General features: G+C 41.9%; 3 protein-coding genes across 4 annotated transcripts in view; 2 read left to right on the top strand and 1 right to left on the bottom strand.

Moving 5' to 3' along the window:
• Positions 1-386: 386 nt before the first annotated feature.
• On the bottom strand, positions 387-6,173 carry LOC143895595 (rho guanine nucleotide exchange factor 38). Its single transcript, XM_077402847.1, has 9 exons — positions 6,033-6,173; positions 5,753-5,930; positions 5,491-5,609; positions 3,938-5,407; positions 3,679-3,828; positions 2,802-3,422; positions 2,540-2,722; positions 1,850-2,455; positions 387-1,784 (listed from the first exon to the last, which is right to left on the bottom strand). The coding sequence occupies exons 1-9, from the start codon at positions 6,120-6,122 to the stop codon at positions 1,590-1,592; spliced, it is 3,612 nt and encodes a 1,203-aa protein (XP_077258973.1). The 5' UTR covers positions 6,123-6,173; the 3' UTR covers positions 387-1,589.
• Positions 6,174-6,176: 3 nt separating this feature from the next.
• On the top strand, positions 6,177-8,811 carry LOC143895596 (putative GTP-binding protein 6). 2 transcript variants are annotated; one of them, XM_077402850.1, is made up of 4 exons: positions 6,177-6,305; positions 7,179-8,178; positions 8,288-8,474; positions 8,560-8,811. In XM_077402850.1, exons 1-4 carry the CDS (start codon positions 6,301-6,303, stop codon positions 8,784-8,786), a joined length of 1,419 nt encoding a protein of 472 aa, XP_077258976.1. In that variant the 5' UTR covers positions 6,177-6,300; the 3' UTR covers positions 8,787-8,811. The 2 variants fall into 2 exon arrangements, with proteins under 2 accessions (XP_077258976.1, XP_077258975.1); XM_077402849.1 differs by having other exon boundaries at positions 6,255-6,391.
• A 6,082-nt stretch (positions 8,812-14,893) lies between these two features.
• Positions 14,894-23,340, top strand: part of Plexa (plexin A) — a 276,975-nt gene continuing 268,528 nt past the window's right edge. Inside the window, exons 1-2 of the mRNA XM_077402603.1 lie at positions 14,894-15,109; positions 16,915-17,135. The gene's annotated coding sequence lies outside the window, so the exon portion shown is untranslated. The remainder of the gene's footprint in view (positions 15,110-16,914; positions 17,136-23,340) is intronic.

Raw genomic sequence — 23,340 nt, 5'->3', positions numbered from 1 at the left:
ATTTTTCTCAATCTTTCCCTATATTCTATAATTTATAATATATATTTCGAATTTCTGGTATATGTTTGTTTAAACTATCAAATTTTATAAATATATATGTATAATAAAAATGATTATTAGGAAGAGAATTCAACTGGCATCCGGCGCGCTGTTTTGTATCAATAAACGAGATTCATTATAATGCTGGGCCATCAGATATTAGTCTTAAACTAGCTTGCTAAATTTATTCTAGAACAACAATGAAATGGCATGACAATTATATATTATTTTTTGAGTAATAATTTATTATTTACTTCAAATAAATTATTATAAATTATTAAAGCAATTTAATACATTTCTAACTGGAATTAAAATAACGGTCGGTCATAATTAAGACTTGATCAGTGTCCTTTTCGTAATATTTTTATTAATATCTTTACCGTAAGTATTCATATTTAAAATAATATACAATTTTCGAAAAATTTAACACTATATACAAATATACATTAAAAATTGCACGTTAAAAGTTGATTGTAGTTAAAATATGATTAATGTATACAAATAAAAAAATTATAAATATATGTATACTTATTTGATAGGCTTGTGGCATGTATTGCTTCCTATAAAAATGATTTATTGGAACACAATTTTGTTAGGCAAGAAGCACACGTGCAATTTTTTATACTACAATATCAATAATATCAATTTTTAATCCTGTACTATTAATAACGATCCAACCGTCACAGGAAAAAAAATAAGTTGCTTCTGATAAAGCGCTACATTTATACATGCATATATTACATTTAATACATTTTATACATGCATATAATAATGCAACGATGATTCAGTATATATGTAAAAATCTTAAAGAGTGCACAACAAGTATGTATAAACCTAGAAGTACTAACGAGGAATTTAAAAAGTTAAAAAGTTATTTTCGAGTATTGGCGTGATATCTAATAATATTTTGATTGATCACCTCCTTTAGATCTTTAGGTTTAATCAGACCAGATAAAAAATTTTATAGTATCCGGTAATTATTGACACAGCCGAAGTGTGAAGGTAAGGCATTGGATCAAACAGCGTGATTGGATCAACAGCACATCAGCGTGCGTCCGCGTGATTCAGCGAAAAGAGACAGCCCAGCGTTTACCGTCGCTAGGTGCGTGAAGATTCAGCGTCACGCGTCATTTGTGCATAGCCATTGTTGTTTACAGAACACTCCTAATACCTCGTTGCACGCCGAGCAACGGCAAACGCTGGACTGTCTCTTCTCGCCGAATCGTGCGAACACACGCTAATTCGCGGATCATTATTAATCTCATTATTTATTGCAAAAATTGCAAAATGCTAAAGGTCTTTTCTTTTCAATTTAACCCAATCCACCTTCGCACTCGGCTATGTCGATTACCAAACACTCTGTATAAAAAGCTTCTTCATTAACATAAAATATCAATAATATACATGTATATGAGATAATTCAAATACTGACAAATCGCTACTAATCAATAGTTGCTACCAATGATTAATAATCTTGCAGTCGAGTTAATTTTCACGATCTTAGCATAAAACTGTAATGTAAAACTTGTGCTTAGTTTTAAGTTTTATCGTTATGGCTTTGGTTTAATAGGCGAGCTTAAATAATCCCGTGGAACGTAGCCTTGTTTACCGTCGCGATTCTCTACGAGCCACCATTCATCGTTTCCTTTCTCGTCATGAGGTCTGAGAAGTCGCAGGGCTTGGCCGTTAGTAATGGGCAACGTACCCTGCATGTTTCCAGCAAAATCGTACATCGCGTAGTAAAACTAAAAATTAAATCACATTAATAAAAAGATATTGGAGCGCAATATGGAAATATTAGGATACTAACTTCGCTGTGTACATTCTGATACACTCGAACTCTCGGCGTTTCGGGAACGTTGCCGTAATTGTGATTTACCTTCGTTTCTTGATTTAACGAGAACAAATCCTGCAAATGCGACGAAGACACCTTCTTGATCTCTTTCTCTGGTGAATCCAACGACATTAAATTTGGAGGGCTGGAACTCTTTCTCCCGGCAGCAGCGATATCCGACACAGTTGGATCGTTATTCATGATCTGAGCTTGCCGCCGAACCGGTCTCAGTTTTTGAGAAGGCAAAAACCCTTGAGTGACTCCAGTGTCGACATACCATCTCGCCGTGTTTCCCATTGGGTCTTGTTTTTTTATGACTCCAATCAACGTACCTCTCGCAGCATCCACCTCCAGTGTAGATGTACTGACAACATCCTCAACCACCACATACAACTTTACCGCAGTGTATTTCTCTCTGAGTGAGGATCTCTGCTCTTCAGTTTGTTTACACAATTGCGATTGGCCCTCGTCTATTCGAGTATTCGCACCAGCAAATGCGAAACGCGTTATTTGATTCCATATTAAATTGTGATTCACGAGAAATGATTCCAGCACATCTTGCGACGATATATGCGGTGATGTCTGGAAAAAAAATTATGTTTCGCGTACATTCACTCTCGAATTACATCAGACTGAAAGTTTTCTATTAAAATGTTATCCAAATACTTCGCAAAGGGTCAGGTATTGCTTGGTAATTCTTCCGTTTAATAATTTTCGTGCGCCAGCAAAAGCATTTATGCAATTAACTAAAATGTTCGCTGCTGCGTCCAGCAATATAGGCAATTCCTCCAGTAATTGTTGATTCAGAGCTTCGTAATTACTTTTGGCAGTGAATAATTCTTCTTGTACCTAAGAAAATGTAAGATAAATCAAGAAAAATCATGAAAGGAACAATATGCTTACAACAAAAAAGTAACGTAACAATTACAATTTTTGATTCTTTAGATTTCTCACTCTTTGAAATAGCGGCGTCGTAATCCAGCAACTTATCGTGTCTCTTCGCTACCAACACCGCCGGTCCTTCTAGCAGCGTCGCCAGGAAATTTAATGGTGCGCTGACTGTCTTTTCGATGTACGACTTAAAATCCCGTATGTATTGTGACCAAATTACAGATCTTATATCCTGCAGCTTTTTCACCTCGGCAGTCGGATTTCCCTGATAATAATGAACCAGCAAATCGGCTATCGCTTCACCGGACATAGCTTCATCACTCAGATAAGTCATACATTGTTCAATATCTTTCACTAATTGCCATGTACATTTCTCTATAGATCGAAATTGCTTCTCGAATTCCTCGAACTCGGTATCGCTCGCGACATTCGTCAATCCCAGACTCGCCGACAATCTCGTGCTTAATCTTGTTGACATTTTCGCCACAGAGTGCATACTTAATTTTGACATTTTGCTAAATAAGGTATTATCATTATCTAAATACTTCGATACGATATCTTTCCTCCGTTTGTACTCGTTGATGTAACTGGCCACATTTGTCATAGCCTCCCACGCCTCCATTATGGCTGCTTTATCTGGATGATCGTCTTCTGTACACTAAAAATTATTTTCCATGTAGGAAAATATTACAATGCGAATTGTAAGAACTTTGAATACACACATGCGTATAAATATTTATCTGAAAAGTAATCTAAATTCAATTTCGCAAATGTTGCTAAAGTTGATATATGTACATATATAAATTTATTGGCACCTCATTAAAATATATATTTCAAAATTAGACTTCTATTGCCTTCGAAATAAATTATTCGTACAATTCTTTACATTTTATGTAATTAATGCAGTTGCTTACCTTTGTTAATTCATATAATATTAGTGGATACTTTAAAATTCTTTGCACCGGCTTGATCAGAATAGAGCTCATGTCAAAACAAGCAACCTGACGACGTAATGTCTCAATACCCTTATTAAATACTTTCATGATCTCTTCATTATTTTCATACTAAAATACAAACAGGTAAGATTCGATTATATAACTTGAAATTATCATAAACTCGTTACATCACGATAAGTTTTGTCAATTAAAAAATTTGGTTACATTATATAGATACCTTTTTTAACAAAGCTAATGCAGCTTCGTGATTTCCGCAATATTTAACATAAACATTTTTCAATTTTTCGGCCATTTTCACGAAACAAGGCCCGATTGTTTGCAAACTTTCATCACAACCTTTCATAGCCCTCAAAATCATATCCAATAACTCCTCAGCAACGTGAATAACTTCCAAAATATTTCCAAATAACGTAGCGACATCAATCCCCTTCGATTCGAGGAAACTCGGATTGTGCAAATTAAATGTTTCGTACGTTAACTTCAGATCGCGAACATATTCTTTTTCCGTTATAACCAATTCCGATATTACATTTTGCCGTTGATCCGCATGCTTTTGCTTCATATCTACAGTATTATTGATCGCACATTCGTTTTCGCACGTTCCTTTCGTGTGAGCAGATAATTCGCCGTTCGCAACAGTTTCCTTCTGCAACGGCACTCTGCCTGGAGCGGGAGCCGGTGGCGCTGGCCTGTGCGGTTGCGACATTCTCTTCGGATTTTGTTCTTCGCTTGCAACAGCGTTCGCTTCCTTATGCCTAATCATCACAAAATCTTCAAAGTCTTCTAAATTCGATTCCTGATGCAGACTGTCCAACGAATGTTCGGACACCGAGCTCAAGTATTCCCGTGGACACAAACCAACTAGACCACTCTCATTTTTCACTTTCACCCAATCTTCATTAGCCATTTCTAGCACGGTGACACTCTCGCCCTCGTGGACGTTTAAATCACCATCCATCTGTGCGTCAAAGGTATAGAGCACTTTTACAGTAACACCCGGTTCCAGAGCATCTTTTTTCGCAGAAATTACTTCAGATTGGACTTGTTGCTGCTTCGCTTCCGCACAATCGACTATGATATTGACGTAAGATGATGGAAAAATACCTTTGGTGGCATCGATCATACCCTCTATCCACTCGGAATCGATGTGTCTGGCGAGATGCACCACTTCGCCCGCTCCGAAGCTCAACTCGTTTGGAAACTGTGCATTAAATGGATATAACGTTATAGCATATGGTTTAATATCGACGGAATTCGCATGAGTATTGTACCGTGTGTCTTCTGTATTATTGGTTACTGGCAACGTGTCTGGGAACAAGTCAAAGTAGTTTGGAGCAGGTCCGTCAGGCAAGTTTGCATAAGAATTTATACAAGTTTCATCAAAATCTTTGTAAGTTGTGCCATTGTGAACTGTCGAGAAAGACGCGAGATTGCTCTCGGTTGTACATTCGGTTGTCATTTCTCTTTGATCAACTTGATCTTGATCTGCATCTACGTAAGATATAAATCCTTCGGGAAATATGCCTTCTCTGCCATCTTCCGCAACGCCACGACACCAGCCGTCATCTAAAATTTCCGTGACAACGACCGTCTCTCCTGCAGTTAGGTCCAATTCTTCGTCAAGTTGTGCCTTTAGCGTCGTTTTTACTTTGGCTCTTTTTCTTATTGATTTATTTCTTATCGTTTTCTGTAAGAAGCATTTCCATTAGCAATTTTATTCGCAGCTTATATGTAAATAAGATATAATCTTCTTTTAATACAATGTTCTACTTTTATCAATGTTGCGTCCAGTTCCCACGTATGTGTCATTGGAAAAATTCCATTTCTGGAGCTTATTCTGCCCACGCACCATCCCGAACCTATGTCCCTCGTTCCAATTACGAGTTCTCCTAACAGCGAGAAAATTTATGCTTCAATTATTATTTATTTCTGTGACATTAAAACTTAAAAATCATTGTTACATCTACGATTTCATGTTCTTCAAAAAAAGTTTGCGGCACGGCGCGGCGGCATGTATCAGCAATAATCTTACCTTCCGCAAAAGACAGATCTCCACTTTCTTGTCCAGGGAAGCTAGCTGTAGAAACGAACAGTCTTTCCGTATCACTAAAATGAGGTATTTCCACTTTATGCAGGTGACTTAAGGGGAACTTGCCGACTCTGTCTCGAGACTGGCCGTAGCACCAGTGTTTGTCCGCGATCTCGTGTATCTGAAACAGGGAGCAACAGGCCAGTCTGTTATATTTTTCAGCCGTTTACACTTGACTGCTAGTGCTCGCTTATTAGGTTAGGCGTCGAGCGTCGGCGAGTACCAGGAAATAATGTCCCTTGGGAAGGCTCAGCTCTCCGTCGACGGTGGTGAGGAAGTCGTGCAGTACCCTCGCCAGCGTTCCCGGCTCCATTTCCGCTGCGACGCACTCGCATCCGTTGAACTCGCGATACTACGCGATCAGTGTGGACCGTCTGCGACTCGCGGAGCGGAGGCGAGGGCCGGAGGCGCGGCGCCTGACAGCCGATACTGCTCCGATAAGTGGCTGTCACGTGGCACACGTTCCTGTGTGCGTGCTGTGCGTGGATCGAATGTCGTGATCAAATTATGCGGCATCGCCGAGAGAAAAACTGTCCGCGTGTCGAATAAATGAATGAAGTATCAATATTTTTCGCTAAAGCGGTAAAGATTTTAATCATAATCCCGATGGAATTTTTTAGCACTTAAAAATTTTAAACTGTACATCTACAAATAGAATGGACGCAAAGTGTATTTTAGCGCTCATATTATACAAAATTTAATATTTTACATATACAAATCGATTGGAATTAATTTCACGATACAGTGTTGCAGGTCGCGCGTACCGAGTATATACGTGTTGAATAATTGATATACACGCATTACACGCGTCCGTATATTCGTGGAATGTGGAATCAGCTGATCGGAGAGTGCTGTTCGCGCTAAGCATTTCTCTGTAATCTCTGTAATCATTTCGCACAATTGAAACGACGTATATTTAGTGTGCACGTGTGTTAGCGTTATACACAACGAATAGGTCTTACGAGCAAGATTGCATAATGCGAAAAAGTCGTACCGGGCAGTACCGATCGACGTACTTTCGCCAGTGACGAGGTTAGAACGGGCAACATAACCTCGCACAAGTGGAGCAACTTCTACGGAGATTAATAAAGAATAATAAAATAATGAGCGGGGCAGGGTGATTTCCCATTATTTATAATCTAAACGTATGTTAATTGTTAATTGTTTCTCTTATTATGTTTTCGCGCGGACAAAAATTAAGAGAAACATCAAAGCGTGTCCAGAAGATTAAATGATCTTACATAATAAAACTATAACGCTAGGATGTTTAATAGCGCTATTAAATACTTCGTACAAATTATATAGATAGCGATCGTTACATTAAGCGTCGAGACTGACGATATTTTTGCAAAATGCATTGCGTACGTAGGATCCTAAATACCGCCCAGCGAAATCTGCGAGCGTGTAACAATGCTGATACAGTCTACGGGAGCTCGGGAGTACAAAATGTTGTTCGTCGTTCGAATCACGATTCCGAGGAGTACGTATCCGCGGAGGATGAGAAGGAGCAGCAGACGTATGTCCAGATCGCCAATCGTTACTTGGGCGTCGCACTCGACGGACACAGGACATTTGTTTTGCAGCCGTATATAAAATGGGGCAGGGACAAGAAGAGGAACACCTCGCCAGAACTGCAAATGGCCGAGGCTGTGGCGCTGATAAGGACTTTGCCCAACTGGTGCGTGGTCGGGACGAAGTACGCCCCGTTACTCACTTTACAGAGGAAGCAGTTGCTGGGTAGCGGCTCGCTGAACGATCTGAAGAACGAGTTAAGCAAATGCCACCCCACCGCCGTGTTCGTCAGCACCAATCTGCTGAAATTCGTCCAAATCACCGAGCTGGAGAAGATCTTCGGCCTACCGGTGTACGACCGTTACTCCATAGTCATCCACATATTCCGCGCGCACGCGAAGACCTCGGAGGCAAAATTGCAGGTAGCCCTAGCGGAGTTACCGTACATCCGAAAGAAGATATTCGAAACGTGCGTTACCCATAGCGGCGCGATAAACGTGACGGAAGACACCAAACTGTTGCTCGACAGCAAAGAGAAGAGACTGAAGAACGAACTGAAGAAGCTGCAGCAGCATCGGCGAATCATCAGGAGCCAGCGTAAGCAGCACGGCTTTCCCACGGTCGCTGTGGTCGGTTACACGAACGCAGGGAAAACCTGCTTGATAAAAGCGCTCACGGACGACAGTTCTTTACAACCTAGGGATGAATTATTCGCAACCCTTGATACGACCACGCATCAAGGCATTTTGCCCAACAGATTAAAAATCTTGTACATAGATACTATTGGATTCATTCAAGACGTGCCGGAAACTCTGATTGAACCGTTTGTTGTGACTCTAGAAGATGCCATAATCGCTGTACGTTGACCTCGTACTGTCCCCCCTCCTTTCTCTCTCGCTGTTATTTTTTTTTATGAAGAAATTTCTTTATTTAAGAATTCTCTCTCTCTCTCTTTTTTTCCTACAGGATGTCGTAGTTCATATATATGATGTCAGTCATCCTGATTTGAAGGCGCAATATCAGCACGTCCAGAAAACGATAAAACCAATGTTGGACGATCGTCCAATAATTGACGTGGCCAATAAATGTGATCTTGTTCAAAGCGACTGCATACCCAAGGATGCGATTGCCGTCTCCGCTAAGACTCTGACTGGTGCGATCAGTATAATAATACCATTAATAAATCGAATGAATGCAATATGAGCGTGACAATTTTAAAACGGTTTAAACATTTACAGGAATCGATTTGTTGCGCTTGAAGATACAGGAGGTCCTCTTAGCCACCACTGGACTGTTGAGCATACGCGCGAGGGTAAAATCGGGCAGTGCTGCGGCCGCCTGGTTGTACAAGATGACGACAGTGACATACGCTCAAGCAGATCCGGACGATGCTCAGTATTTAATTCTGGAAGTCCTTACTACTTCGGTTGAGATTCAGAAGTTCAAAAATTTTTTAAAACAATAAAAAGTTTATTGAAGTTTATACAAAGTTCGTACAAAGCTTTACTTTTTTGCAATACTCCCTTCTTTTTACGTAATAGAAAGAGTTCAGGGTACTTTCTTCGTGGGGATGTAAAATAATTTTGCACATTGAGGTATTTTTTCTTTTTCAATTAGTCTTATCTGCTTTATGATTAAAAAAGATTATTTATATCGCCGTCACTGCATATTTAAGTAGCATTTAATAACAATTTTATATGTAGAAATAAAAGATCTTTAATGCTAAATTGCATGATTCATGAGCTGACTTGCAGTTACGTATGTGGCAGAAAGATACAACAAACACATATGTCGTCATTGTTATCTAGATCCTGCGTATCAATTTAAATATAAATATCTGAATCACTAAGAATGTTTTTTTATTCAAATGAATCACGCGCGCTCGTACAGAAAATCGCACTTGAAAATCTTTAGGAATATCCTTGGGCGCGGCACACTGCCAAGAAGTCATTTCTTTTTACAGCCCGGCGTGTACACGTGCTCAGCACGTGTCCCTCCGCAATCGGCAGATGACACGACTTAAAACTTCAGCCGAGACATACTCGTTAGGGCTATTAACGAGATTAAAAACTTTATTACGGCGCTTAGGCACAGGCGAAGCGAGTATACAATTTGTAAAGTTTGCTCTGTAAATAGAATTTCGTACTTAAAACGAAGCTTATCGTTTGCGCTTTGAACTCTGTAATGTCACTATTCATTATATTGATATCCATGTTGTCGTTGATTAGAACAGAGATCTATCGCAACGTTCTCGATAAACTCTTGCCAAAACACATGGAAAAATATTGGAGATAAATTTAACATTCTCGAGATAGGAATTGGTTGTTTTTTCTTGTAAAATATGAAGAAAGATTATTCGATATAATTCTCCGAAATTTTGGAATCTGAATAAGATCATGATACTATAACTATTTTAAGTTCTATTAAGTTCTATTTTTATGCTTTTCAAGAGATGCATTTTTTCCATAATACATAATCCCGCAAAAGTGCATTTTGTCTCTCTCTCTCTCTCTCTCTTTCTCAGAGAGATTTCCATTTCACATTTCTAGGGCTACCAATAATTGATCATATCACACCGTCGTGTAAATAATCGATCATATCATCCCTCTACCAGAAAAAATTGAAACATTTTCAACGAATTGTAAATTTTTAAACTTTTTATTAACACTTTTATATATATATATATATATATATATATATATATAAAAGTTTGATGCGTTCGTCACATGGCTTCGTGCTTCTCGACCAAGGAAAATACGATGCTATTTCAACGTTGCGGACATGTATCTTGCGAGAGAAGCATTGGAATAGGAAGAAGGATCTCCGAGGAAGGAAAGGGGCTCCTCAGGCTTTCACGCGGAGATGCGCATGGCCTGAAATTTGGCGAACGATCGATCCCGCATCTGGATCGTTGCCCGAATGGGAAAGATCGCCGCTCGCCGTTTAGCTATCGTCGCCGTTTTATTAAGAGTTCTCCGTTTGTTTGCTTTTTCTCACCGCGCTCGCGCGCGCCGGCGATCATCCACCGCGAGAGAAACTTCACGACGAGGGTTGCCGTCACGGCGCGATGTATAATTCATAGAACTCGATGGGCTCTGCGCCGTCCAAAGGGTGCCTCGGTAATTTTATACGGCGATAGCGGACGGAGATATATTTTTTTTCGCACAATGACGCACTCTTTATCTAAACGAGGAGTTTAATCTGTTCGTCGTAATCTCGAGAGGCCACTCCAATTTCTATCTCTCTTATCGCCCCGAAACTGCGATAGCTTACGTCGACCGTGAGTGCGATTTCACCGTCGTAAAATCCAGTCGGGGGAACGCGAAACGAAACGCGAATCGGAAAGGGGGTGATCGCCAACGAGCCGCGACAGCTACGTTCTATGCGGGCGACTCTCGACCGTAAAAACTCTCTCCAGTACGCACTGACCCGAGCAACGCGTCATTAATATCGGGTGACGGCGGGACACCCTGTGTAGCCTTATAAAGTGTCCCCGGCAGAATTAATCGCGCGACGTCGCGCCGCGCCGCGCGGAGGAAGAGTCTCCGGACTCTCCGCCGAGTCTCCGCGCGCCGAGCGTCGTCCTTTAGCCGCGGGAAGCGGGAATTAATGAAGGATTGATATCGCGATTATGTTGTAGCAATAGCGCAGAAGTGGGGTACGGCGGTGCAATGGGGCACCGTGTGGGCCGATCGGCAGCGACGGCGGCAGCGCGGATCGTGGCGATAATTAATTGCAGGCGTGACGGCGCTTTAACGTCGTTAATTTTCATTATCTCGATCGGAATCCGCTTGTACTTATAGCGGCGGAGCACCCGCGCCGCGCCGCGCTTCGCCAGCTCGCTAATTTCGCGCGCATGCTCGCTCGCCCGCTCGCTCGCTCGTCTCTCGTGACCCCGCTTTCAGGAAACGCGTTAACAATTCTTGGGGGTGAGCTCCGCCGGGGATGGGACGAGCGAGAGGGCGGGGGGGTATGGCGGTGGTGGCACGGGATTCTTGCAAAATTTGTCACACGCCCGCGGCTAACGGTGACGCTAATGTTACGACCGCTTCTGCGGCCGCCGGGATTCGCGGCGCGCGAGGACGCGCCGCGCGATGCACTTTGCGTGCCGTTTGGATTATTAAAGCGAGCCGAGTAAAACCTAATTATCGCGGTGGCTGACCGAACGACAGATCTCCACCGTTGCCCGTCCAGTCGGCCCAGCGTGTATATCGAAGCGATATATTATATTGTCGACAAAGACCGCTATGCGGTGGATTCAGGTTGTCACGCACGTTCCGTCTGACGTGCGCTCGTCCGCGCAGCTTTTCGCTTATCAAGCAAAGAAAGCTGCGTTCTTTATCCCGGACGTGAAAATGAGCGCGAATAGTCTTCAATTCTTCAACAATCGCGTATCTTTGCGAGCTGGATGTGACTATAGAGCCTCTTCTAATCGGAGTCTGGCCAACTTGCAGTTCCGGCAAAATTCTGAGGGAGAAGAATATAAAGAGAGAAAGAGAAAGCGATATACCGCACGATATACATTCATATCGCTTTCTCTTTATCTCTTATATCTTTTTCTCTTTCTGTTCTCTTGCTTTTGCCAAGAAATGGCGAACCAATTAAAAGTTTCTAACTGTATGGCCAGACTCCGATTAGAGGGACTCTAGATGTGACACAATCCAAACGCATATGTTCCAAATCGGGGCCATATGACGTCTTATGTGCCGGATTTGGGACATTGTGTCCACTGGGAAGTTTTCCATTCTCAGATCAATTTAAGAAAAATGAAGGACTAATAACCGTTTCTCTCCTTATCTCTTATTGAATCCCCTGGAAAAGTAGCAACGATAAATAAGCAGATTTTTTTATACGATGGTCCATTAAATCGTCGCTATATATACCGACCAGCCCAGACCCGACCCGTATTTATTTAAACACGTTTAAAACACGAAGCTGCGGCTTGACCGGAGCCTATCGGTGCCTGCCCCCCCTTCCCTTCCCGGCAATTAAATGAACGATTGGCTAACGAACGTTGATCGCCTCGCCGAATGTGCGACTCGTGTAACGTAATGACCGGCGCGGCGTGCTAATTTGCTCGCCGTTACGGATTCAATTACGGGCGGCCTGCCCTGGTATTTTGCACGGCGCGGCACGCCCGAACGTTCCGAGATCAACAGCGGAAATTAAATTAAATCCAACGCCGCATACGCTACGACTACGCGCGCATAAATAACGAAAGTGACACCGCGCGCGCCATCGGCTCGGCACCTAACGAACATAATCCGATAGGTACTTTGTTGTTTCAAGCGCCGTTCGGCCGCTCTCGGCCGCTCTCGCGAGGCCTGCGGAGGCTGCCTAAATGAAGTTCAGATCAAACAAGGGCTAGCGCTAATTGACTTTAACCGATTGCTTAGCGCCGATCACTTTTAAATCTTTACCGTCCAATGTAACTTTCAAGTCACATATTTGTTCGTTTTGCTCATGTGTTCTTGCTCTCGTTTGTCACTAGCGGAAATTTTATAGGCTTTCTATGCTTCGTATTTTTCCGAGTACATAGATTTGTTGTTTATTTTATTTGAATTTATATAAATTTGTTCGCTATATAGAGTATATATATTGAAGATTTCTTCAAAGCACGAAAGATTGTAATTTGCATGCAGATTTAACGTCTAAAAATCAATTCTGTCGAAACTACAACTTTTTGAGCTGCTTGAAAACCGATTTGTCCGTTAAGGCCGGTTCTACAATCAGTCGTATGTCGGAACGTAGCCGATGGTCCAATGAGAAAAATTCGTTTTTGAAAAAGAAATTCTCTCATTGGACCATCGGCTGCGTTCCGATATACGACTGATTGCGTAGACCCGGCCTTTATACGCGAGGTATCCCACGGAAGAATACGGGAAACGCGTTTGAGCGTTTCTCATACATATAGTATTCTCGGTATTCTCACATCCAACCGTCCAAGTGTCATCGTGTCTAGGAAGTGTCTGAGGATCTGAAAGACACGAAAATTAGGTTCAACGGTGTTTGACTTTTGCAAGTGCAAGTTTCTCCCACGTTTAATCGCTCAAAAGGAGGCACGGGCATGCCCAAGGTGTGAAGTCGGCGACGCAAGGTGGGGCCCGTTTTGCGGCCGACATTCGCAAATTGTTTGGTAACTCTCGAGTTTGAGCGGCTGACTTCAAAGGGACGCGAAAAAAAATTCGCGCGCGACCGACCCCGCGTATAAAGGAATACCTTCGCGAAACGATCAACGCGATTCCCTTCCCGCGAATTATCTCTCTTCTTCCCTCCGTTTTTCTCGTCTGCCTCCTTCGCGTATTACTCTCGCGCGGGAGGTCGAACGTCGTGCAATACGCGCATTATGCGTACGCGCCCCATCTCCCCCCCTCCCGCCCCGCTTCATTCACGTTCTCGTCATTGCGAATTGCGACTTAACGCGTGTCGTCTCGCGCGTGCAGTCATTTATTGCCGAGAGTTTATACCGGGTGTCCCGTCAATCCCGCATCAATTTTTCTTGATTTTAGAAGGAGAATTTCTGTTTGGTATATAGCTGCTGAACTTAGAATGAGAGAGATGCTCTAGCTCTTTGTATTAAACTAAGCGTTAAGGCAAATAGATGAGCAAATTGCATTAATAGAATTTTAATTTTGTCTCAATTATTAAAATATGCTAAAGATTGAAAGCCGCGAGAAACGATCATTGACTCCATTTATAGGTATGTATAAGTATATCTTTTGGTCAAAGAATTTACGATTAAGCGTTGAAAGCGTGGCAGCATACCAGTTGTACTTGAAAAGAAAGAAGGTGAAAAGAAAAAGAAAAAGGTCAAAGAAAAGTACCTAAAGTTTTTCCATAAGGACCATAAGGTTTCCCATAATATATTCATATAATACTAATGTTGATATTGTACTGTATATAAATCGAACATTTTATGCAAACAAAACGTAAACTTTTAAAGAGAAAAATATATTTTCTTAAACGACGTGTTATGAGTCATTATCGGTTTCGTGTTCTTTTTATTAACATAAGAAACGATCGACGAATAACGGTACCAATGAGGAAAACAAAAATGTAGGTATAATATGCACCCCGGATTATCTCCCGGATCGCTCGATCTCTGTAATTTGTACCGGCTTTCTTCCTTCCCCCTATCGTCGGCCACAGCTGTGAGAATAGGGTCGCGTGCAACCCTTAGGCCTCTCGCGCAATACGTCCCTGCGACCGGCGGCGAGTCGCGCGATTGGCCGTTCCGCGGGCGTGGGAGCTCCGCGGGGGTTCACGGCTTGCCGCACGGTTAGTAGTTAGTACAACTGCGCTGGGGGTGGATCGAGGCGCGCGGAACGGTTAGTATTTGGCGATAGGGCGGTAGACGGGGGGGTAGGTAGGCCGAAGTGATAGGGTGATAGCCGGTCGGCGCAAGTGCGACTGCGGGGTAGCGGCGGGGGGTGAGGGGCGTATCGCGGCCTGGCGAAGCCCAGTCGAGTCCCGTGAGTCCGGGCAAGCACTGCTATCGAGTAGGTGGCATCGTGGTGGTGGTGGTGGTGGTGGTGGTGGAGGTGGTGGTGTTAGGCGTCGTCCGGGACCGAGGAGAGAGAGAAAGAGAGAGAAAGAGAGAGAAAGAGAAAGAGGGAGAGAGAGAGAGTACCGCCATCGAATACCGCTGCCGCCGCCGTCGTCGTCATCGTCATCGTAGTCGTAGTCGCGGGTCGCGGTCGTGGTCGTCGTTGTCGCCGTCTTCGTGTTCATCGTTTACCCGTCGTGCTGCCGCCGTGCGAGGCGGTGCGTCGCCGTCGCGCGCTCTCGGTAAAAGCAAAAGCCCAGCCCCGAAGAAAGGAGTAAACAGCCTCCCTCGTCTCTCTCGCGCCGCGGGAGAGAGCGAAATGGATTGAGAACGAATAAGGCAGAGAGAAAGAGAGTGAGAAAGAGAGAGAGAGAGAGAAAGTTAATGCAAGCGAATGAGTGAGGGAAAGAAATGGAGAGAGGGAGAGAGAATGTGTGCGAATGGGAGAGATAAAGAAGAACGGAATGTGTGACTGCGAGCCGAGAGAAAGGGAGAACGAAGCGTTCTCCGAAGCGAAAAGAAATACCCGTCCCGGTTGTTTTGTTATCGGAGGGGAAAGGGAGAGGACGCGCCTACCGGCCGTGCAGCGCGCGCGAAGTCTCGTCGGAGCCGCGAGAGCCGAGCAGCCGAGCCGAGCCTCGCCGGCGACGACGAGAGGTGGCAGTTGAGGAGGAGGAGGAGAAGGAGGAGAGGCGACGGCAGCGAGAGCTGTCACTTCGATCGCCATTTTAGCGCCGAGGAACGGCTGTGTAGGATACGCACGTCGAGGCCGGTGCGTGCCGACGACGCGCCGCAATGGATGCGCCTCGCCTGGCCTGGCCCGGTCTGGCCCGTGTCGCCCTCGCCTAGAGTACCTTCAGCACTCGCGAGTGCTTCGCGACCCTTCCCCTTCCTTGCCCCTCCTCCTCCTCCTCCTCCTCCTCTTCCTCCGAACGCGCGCTAAAGTCGAAATTCGAAGGAAACGCAACGCGCGCGATGATACTCGCGATTCTCCTTATTGGTTGGACGCTGTTGCACTTTTCGTATCGCGAGAGAAAAGAGACCTGATTCCTTTCGAATTCGCGCTCGTCGGCTCGTCTTGACAGACACGTCAACTCTCTTGATAGGCGATCGTAGATCGTTAATTCTTAATTTCATTTTCTAGAGTCTATAGAGTCTGGAGCGACGTTGCGTGCTTGGAAACGCGAGTTTTCTAGGCCGGTTGCGTGCTGCACGCGGCGATGATGAATGCATCTCGAAATTTGTGCGCTAGTAATTCGAATAATCGCCGATCGTTAGTGGCCGATTTCCAAAGCCTCGCCGCGCCGGTGACGTGCCGCGAATCTTTTGAACGCGGCGTCCGGCGAACGATTCGCGCGCTATCGAAGGACGTGTTCGATCGATCGCGCGTTAACTTCACTCGGCTTGCGACTGGAGTCTGGAGTTGACCGTTAACGTAGCGACGCAGTTTTTCACGCGACTGTGACGAATTTCGAAACCGTCTCGCGGATCTCGCCTCAGTTTCGTAAAAACACTTGCGACTTTCGAACGAGGATCGCTCGTCGACTCGGATTCGCGGTGAGTTGAAACACACGAGTGAAGGAAAAAGGAGCGACTGGATGGAAAGGACGATATGCATGATGTATGCGTGAGTCTAGTGGAATAGAGATAGAAAGAGGAAGAATGAGAGAAAGGGAAGAAAATGAGCGAACAAGTGGTATAGGAAGGAGACAAAATGAGAAGGAGAGCAGTGAATGGGGCGAATGCGATGAACGAGCGAGCGAGTCGGTCGGGGCGAACGAAAGAGGAGAAAGCGGTGTCGGAGAGAGAGAGATAGAGCGAGCGCGCGCGAAAGAGAAAGAGGGAGAGGGAGAGAACGAAAGAAGCCCGGCGCCATACTGGCTCCCCGCGGTTTCGCGACACGCACGCACGCACGCATGCCGGCCGGTCAGCCAGCCAGCCAACTCGAACAAGCGAGCGAGCGATGCCGTCGCGCGATTCGCGCCCGATCTCGCGAGCGAAAGACGAGGCGCGCTCTAATCGATCGCGTTTTCGAATGCTTTTCTAGCATAATAGCGAGCCCGGCGGCCGTATGTGAGTGTGTGTTCGTCGCTCGAAACACGAGGAACGTGTCGAGAACGGTGGGTCGTGGGTCCCGAGTGACGTCGGGGGGGCGCGTGCAGAACTGACTTTGCCCCCCCACCCCTGCGCCTGTAATCGTCACCCTTGGAGGCTCGCCGCGGTGTCGAGGAGAGGATCGCTCGTCGATTTTACAGCGGTGCGGTTTGGGTAAGTCTTGAAGATGTTTATTACGCTCCCCCTCTTCGTCTATATCGATTTGAGAAAATATCAATTTCGCACCCGCTCCGCGAGCTTACAGCTCTGATATACTCCTGTCAGCTGACAATCGGAGCTGACAGTTGCGAATAATATTTTTCGTTGCAATGTATACATTTTGGGATACTATATCGATGTGATTGAGTTAATTAAGACAGTTAAATTGAAACGATAACAACAATATTGTTTGATGATAAAATTAAATCATTATTATGTTGTGATAATTGTAAAATTAACAATCGTTTATTACTAACAAATTGCTTGTCACGAGTAATACAAGTAGAAATTAAAATCGATATTTCTGAGTCCTTAATTATCTAAATACTGGACTTTCTGCGCTCAGATGAAGGTATTAAATCAGAACAATATATAAGCTTAACCTAATGAAATGCTGCTAAAGGACCTCGCACAATTTATATGAAAAAAACCTTTCCGGTTAATTTCCCTGAAAGGTCTCGAAGTTCGTCAACTTTCTATGATATAGTTTCCGAATTATTGATATTGAAAATCTACACAAGAAATTTGAGACCTCATCGAAGACACAAAAACTACGACAAATCACAAATTCGAGCAAATTGACTGGAAACGTTTTTTTTTAAATATAAATCGTGCGGGGTTCTTTTTAAAAAATTAAATCTGCAATGATGTTTCTTCAGATTTATTTAGCATCGAATTTCGCGTTAATAATAAATAACAATAAATAACAAAAACCAACGATACCATGTGAACATATTGAATAATATTTTCGTCTATACAATTTATAGAAACTTGATCTATTTATGAAACATAAATGGATACAGTTCCCTCTTCCTGCTGAACTTTTTAGTCTTTACTGTCGAGTGTCGAGCATTTCGCTGGCATGATAAATACGAATTCATCATTTGTAATATATGCAAACTGTGTCGGATTCCTTTTCCTATCTTCACGCAAATAAAGTGTTTTATAGTCTTCAGGGTTAACCCTTTCGTGTTCGTAAAGTGAGATATATACTCTCCTACTTACTTCTTGTCGTGAAACCATGTTCAGCAAATGATATTCCTCGCGGTGCACGCCTTGAAAGGCACATAATTTTCGCAAATTTGTTTTTACTTTTTAGCTTTTAAAAATACGGTAAATGGTAATTACATATATTGTAAAATTAATCTAACGGAAGGACCGTGAATTATTTACATACATTCACGTGATGTCTGTTGAACAATTTACACACTAACTTCCTTTCTCTTTCTAATACACTCCGTCGCGTACACTCTGATATATTATTAAAGTTGTTCGCGGATAAAACGGTTCTGCTGAAGCATTTAAAAATTTAGCTAGATACAGATCTGAAAATAATTTTGTTGCGCCATCAAAATAATTATGTATTATAGAACATTTAAACTGATTGTCAAAATACCAAAATTTTTTACAGCATTATTATCATACTTCAGTGACTTGCTACAATTATTTATTTTAGCAAAACTTTGTTCTTTCCGTGTAATAAATTTTATAATACATATGACAGTGATATGTTTCAATGATGTTTATTTTTATGATGTATTTGAGTACAAGCTTTTCTATAATTCATATCGCTCATTTGCTACGACATAACTAAAAAATTATCATTTTTTTAGTTGTTTGCAAAAGAATGGTGAGAATTTAATACACCGAATAAAAAGCTAATATATAGCTAGATATTTTTATTCCTCTACAATCAGCTATTGTATCAAAATCGTATTAAAAGTAATATTACAAAATTTTGATGATTCAAAACAAACTTATTTTTTGGAAAATTGTGTTATTTGTGTTATGTCGTCATTGCGGCAAATAAGCGCGATATATCACAAAAAATTCTTTTAAGCGAGAGATTAAAGTATACATGGAAATTATCACGCAACATCAGTTAATTCCCATAAGCTTTATCTCTCGTGTTATCCATAGTGGCATTTACTTTGATTGCTCTTATATTTTAAAAAGACGGATAAAGAGAAAAATATATTCGTGAAAGAATTGATACAAATTCTTCGCCACTTTCTGCTTCGATTTATCAAAGCTATATGTGATAATGAGACAGATCCGCGCGTACGCATTGCTGATCGAAGAAAAGAACATTTTGCTATACATGTCCGATCTGATTTTATTGAGACTCATTGTTAGATATATACTGTGTCACTTCGACGTACATATAATCGCCGTGCGATTTAACATTATATTACGCGTTTTTATCGTACACCGTTAACGTCGGGAGACAGATCACGTATATAATTTACGAAAAGTATAACGTTACCCAGTGCACAGCATATCTATTTTACGTGCTATTTTCCCGCATAATTCAGCGCCTCGATAACGATATTATGTTTAATGAAACGACCTGTGAGTGATTTACTATATAATTCACTAGCTCGTATTCAGTTTGTTACATATCGCGTATCGCACGTATTTACGGATTTATATTACATGATAGCAGTGTAAACGTAACATTATTCGCGTTCTAAAGTATAACATCGCGGTTTTACTCATTTCGCTACTGATATTTATCGCCAAAGATTGGCGATTTTAATGCATATATATACTGTTAATGAAGAAAAATGATATTTATTGTTAGTGCAATGCTGGAGAGCATAGCATTAGTATTATTTATTTTAATAAAAGTAACGTTAATAAATTAATAACAATAATGACTATAGAATACTAATAAGGTAACTGATATTTAATACAACTAATGGAAATTAATTACAAACATAAAAAAGTAATATAAACGTAATATAAAAGAATTATTCAATCTTTGATTAAATTTCTTTTATTTTTCTCAATGTGTTTGTAAATATATGTAAATATAAGCAATAAATACACACTGTTAAATATTGAAAAATGAAAATTTGAACCAATATCTTAAATTAAATAACATTTTGTTATTTTTAACTGCCATGTTTGCCGAAATTTATTATTTTAACTTTATTGGTTTAGTTAAATTAACAATTTTAGTTAAATAAAATTGACATTTCGGGTGGGAGCAATGACGACTTATGGGAATGGTTAAAAATGACTCAAATTGAGTATAATTTAACACTAATACGAATTTAACGGTGCATATAATGATCGATACTTGTTCCGACAGTAACGTTTCTTATAGATGTTGTTTTTTTAAATAAAATATAAATTGTACAAAATCGTTAATGAAAAATGAGAGCTTTTAATAATCGCTAATTTATAGAGCTCGCTATGTGACAGCGATAACGATCATTGGTATTAAATGGTATAATACTTAATGCCGATGATAATTAATCTTTTTTTTTTTTCTGAAACTGAAGCGGGTCTTTTTCCCAAGCTTTGTTCACGCTTGATGGCGGAACTGGTGCGCCGGTAACGCAAATGACTTTAACGTGTTCGGCTTCGGAGAGCGCGCGTTCTAATGAACTTCATCTAGATAGCGCGAGCGCGCGCTCGCTCGATTCTTTTTCGCCTCGTCACGCGATCGATCGTTCGCTCCTTCGCGTTCGACATTCAATAACCGGGAGCCGCTCTCGGGGAGATCATTCGGCGCTTTCGATGCGGGAGGTCCGCGACTTATTAGTTCGACTCGTCCACGTCCGCAATGATGAAATATATCGCATTATCGGCATATTTTCATCGCCGCGCTCTTCAGTGAACTTCCTCTTGCGCCGCAGGAATCCGCGGGATGAGACCGAATAGATGTATACAATCAGTATTCTAAAAAAATCGATTGTTTTTTTTTTTAATAACGTATATGCAAGACATATGAAAAAAAATGCCGATTTTTTTAGTATTTTTTATCGGATTTTAACATTTTATAATTTCTAGACGCAGTTTTCGTGAATTAAGCTCAAGAGAAGAAAGAAAAATTAATTTTTAATTAGTCGAAGAGCGGTGAACGAAATAAAATAAAAAAATACTGTAGCTCGATAGATCAGTGACCGTTTTGTGTAGATATTTTTTATATACAGATTCGTAAGATTGTGCAGATTATATATTTACAAACCTCTGTATCTTGCCTCAAGCTATACATTCACAGCAACATATATTCGTGTGAATGATGTAGAGAGAGATCCCTCAATTATCCAGCCTTCTGGTTCTCTCAAGAAACGCGTAAAAACGGAGCTACCTGCTTTTTTCTCTTGTTCCCGTGTCTTATTCGTTTCGGCGCTCTCGCCGGAGTTAATCGACGCCGCAAAAGAGTTCGTTGCCGACTACTGGCGACTTTAAAATATACGGCCGGCTTTCGTGGCTCTGACCATTAACACAGGCGGCACGGTTAACCTCAGAAAGTCTACGGGTCGGCCTTCCGCCGGCCTTCCGCGGGCAATTTCATTCCGGTATATGATGAGGAAGGATGGCAACGAGGAACGAGGTCGACCGTTCATTCTTTTTCTCATCCGTACCCTTTTCCGCCCCCCCCCCCCCGACTTGAAAAAAATGCGATTTTGCAGCGTTATTAGAGGCGCGGATAATGATTCTTCGATTCGCGATCGCGTCTTCTCTATCCTAACATAATTTATACTTTATAATAATATAATGCGATTTTTAATGGATACCTCTTGCCGGGTTGTATATGACATGTTAGTTTTCCTTTTACTTCCGTATTAATTTTTATTACTTATTACTCATTTTTATCATGTATAATGGATGCGTATAGGAAATTTTCGTTGCTTATTTATTTGTAACGATTATTTCCCTCGTTCCGAAAATACAGTTCTGAAATCAAGTAATCATTCACCATTATTTTGCTTATATGCTATCCCGCAGGGATAATTCACACAGGTATTTGGCTTTAACAAACAGGCTCGTTTGACTATGGACACTCACAAACCCATTGCAGACCCGTATTAGTCATTTGTAAATATAATAGTGCGGTGAATAGTTGAAAAAGGCGCAAAAAATAATCTGATTTAACAAGAATAATAAAAATTAAATGGCTAGATGTGTTAAAAAAACTTTATCAAGTTACAAAAACTTATAGAAAAAGAGGAGAAGGCTTGCTGTATCTTCTTCGTAACGTTGAATCTGGCAAATACTCCTGATGTTTCGACCATACGGGTAAGCCGGCCCTCTTTGAAATACAACCTACTATAATCCGATCGTGCAAAGAAAAAACCCGGGCAAGATCATTCGGCGTTGGGAAGAAGGGTACCTGAAATAACAGGCGCGAAAGGGTCGCCGGATTACGTCTTGTATTTGTTCAGAGGGGTCGATATGCGAATTGTTTTTCGAACGCATTGGCACCCGGGTTTGTTTGTCTCCTTCACAGGTAAAGACGCACGTGCTTAAAGATCGAGAGGGAAAGAGGACATTAACATGCAAAATAGAATATCATATAATTTCAATGACTTAAATGTGGAATTATATCAATTCGGTTATTATTGTATTATTTCAATTATGTCAATCGTTGAATTATTCAATTATAGTTCCTTTCACAGTGAATTTCTGCGTCTTTGTTATTTTATTTTCACGATGGACAGCTATTTTATTCTTATATGAATAGAGATTACGTTTTCATATATGGATAATTTGTTTGCTGACAATCTTGATTTTACATTTACAATAATTTGAGGATTTTAGGACGTAGTTTAAGGATTTTTCTATTTTTTAAATTTTTGAGAAGCATCAGATATAGGAAACAATGATCGTCAGGATTGTTAGGTAGCGATACAACGATATCCATCTTCATAAATTACATTTGAAACATTTAAAATAGGCTCTCAGCGTTCAGACAAATCGCGCTGAAAGTTGCGTAAAAGTTTTTTTTTTGTCAAGAAGAGGCTCGTGTATCAAACCTGAGCGATGTCGGAGAATGATCGTTCCTTGAAATTCCTGCAATACTCCTACGCCACCACGGCGGCGCGCGGCGTTTGCTAATGTTTGCCACTGCTGGGGCTTCAAACGTTACATCGTGCACGCTACGCTTATTAATCGACACGGCGCCGGCATAAATCATTGGCAAACGTAAATCAAGGGGGGCAACAAGGAAATCACTCCGCTCCGCGAAGAAGTCGCGAGATCGGAGTCGCTCGTTCAGCTTCCTCGCTCGTTCAGTTCTCCTCTCATTATCAGCGAGACGCGGATACATATTTTACGAAAGTCCAGAGGTGAGTTCTCGCGGTCGTGACGAAGAGGTAGAGATCACTACCAGACAAGACGGAATTAAATGTAAGAAATAGCAATA

Source organism: Temnothorax americanus, unplaced genomic scaffold (genome assembly GCF_048541705.1).
Source record: "Temnothorax americanus isolate GAGA-0224 unplaced genomic scaffold, ASM4854170v1 Scaffold16, whole genome shotgun sequence".
Lineage (NCBI taxonomy): Eukaryota > Metazoa > Arthropoda > Insecta > Hymenoptera > Formicidae > Temnothorax > Temnothorax americanus.
The sequence above is the reverse complement of the archived record's forward strand: the minus strand, read 5'-3'. Positions and strand labels throughout refer to the sequence as shown.

Excerpts from the sequence above, each read along its gene's own strand:
- LOC143895595 (XM_077402847.1), bottom strand. The coding sequence starts at position 6,122 with ATGGAGCCGGGAACGCTGGCGAGGGTACTGCACGACTTCCTCACCACC. Across the intron at positions 3,829-3,937 it reads CATTAGCTTTGTTAAAAAAG|TATGAAAATAATGAAGAGAT; the intron begins GTATCTATATAA and ends TTTGTATTTTAG. Across the intron at positions 1,785-1,849 it reads ATCAGAATGTACACAGCGAA|TTTTACTACGCGATGTACGA; the intron begins GTTAGTATCCTA and ends TTTAATTTTTAG.
- LOC143895596 (XM_077402849.1), top strand. The coding sequence starts at position 6,363 with ATGAAGTATCAATATTTTTCGCTAAAGCG. Across the intron at positions 6,392-7,178 it reads CAATATTTTTCGCTAAAGCG|GATCCTAAATACCGCCCAGC; the intron begins GTAAAGATTTTA and ends TTGCGTACGTAG. Across the intron at positions 8,179-8,287 it reads TAGAAGATGCCATAATCGCT|GATGTCGTAGTTCATATATA; the intron begins GTACGTTGACCT and ends TTTTTCCTACAG.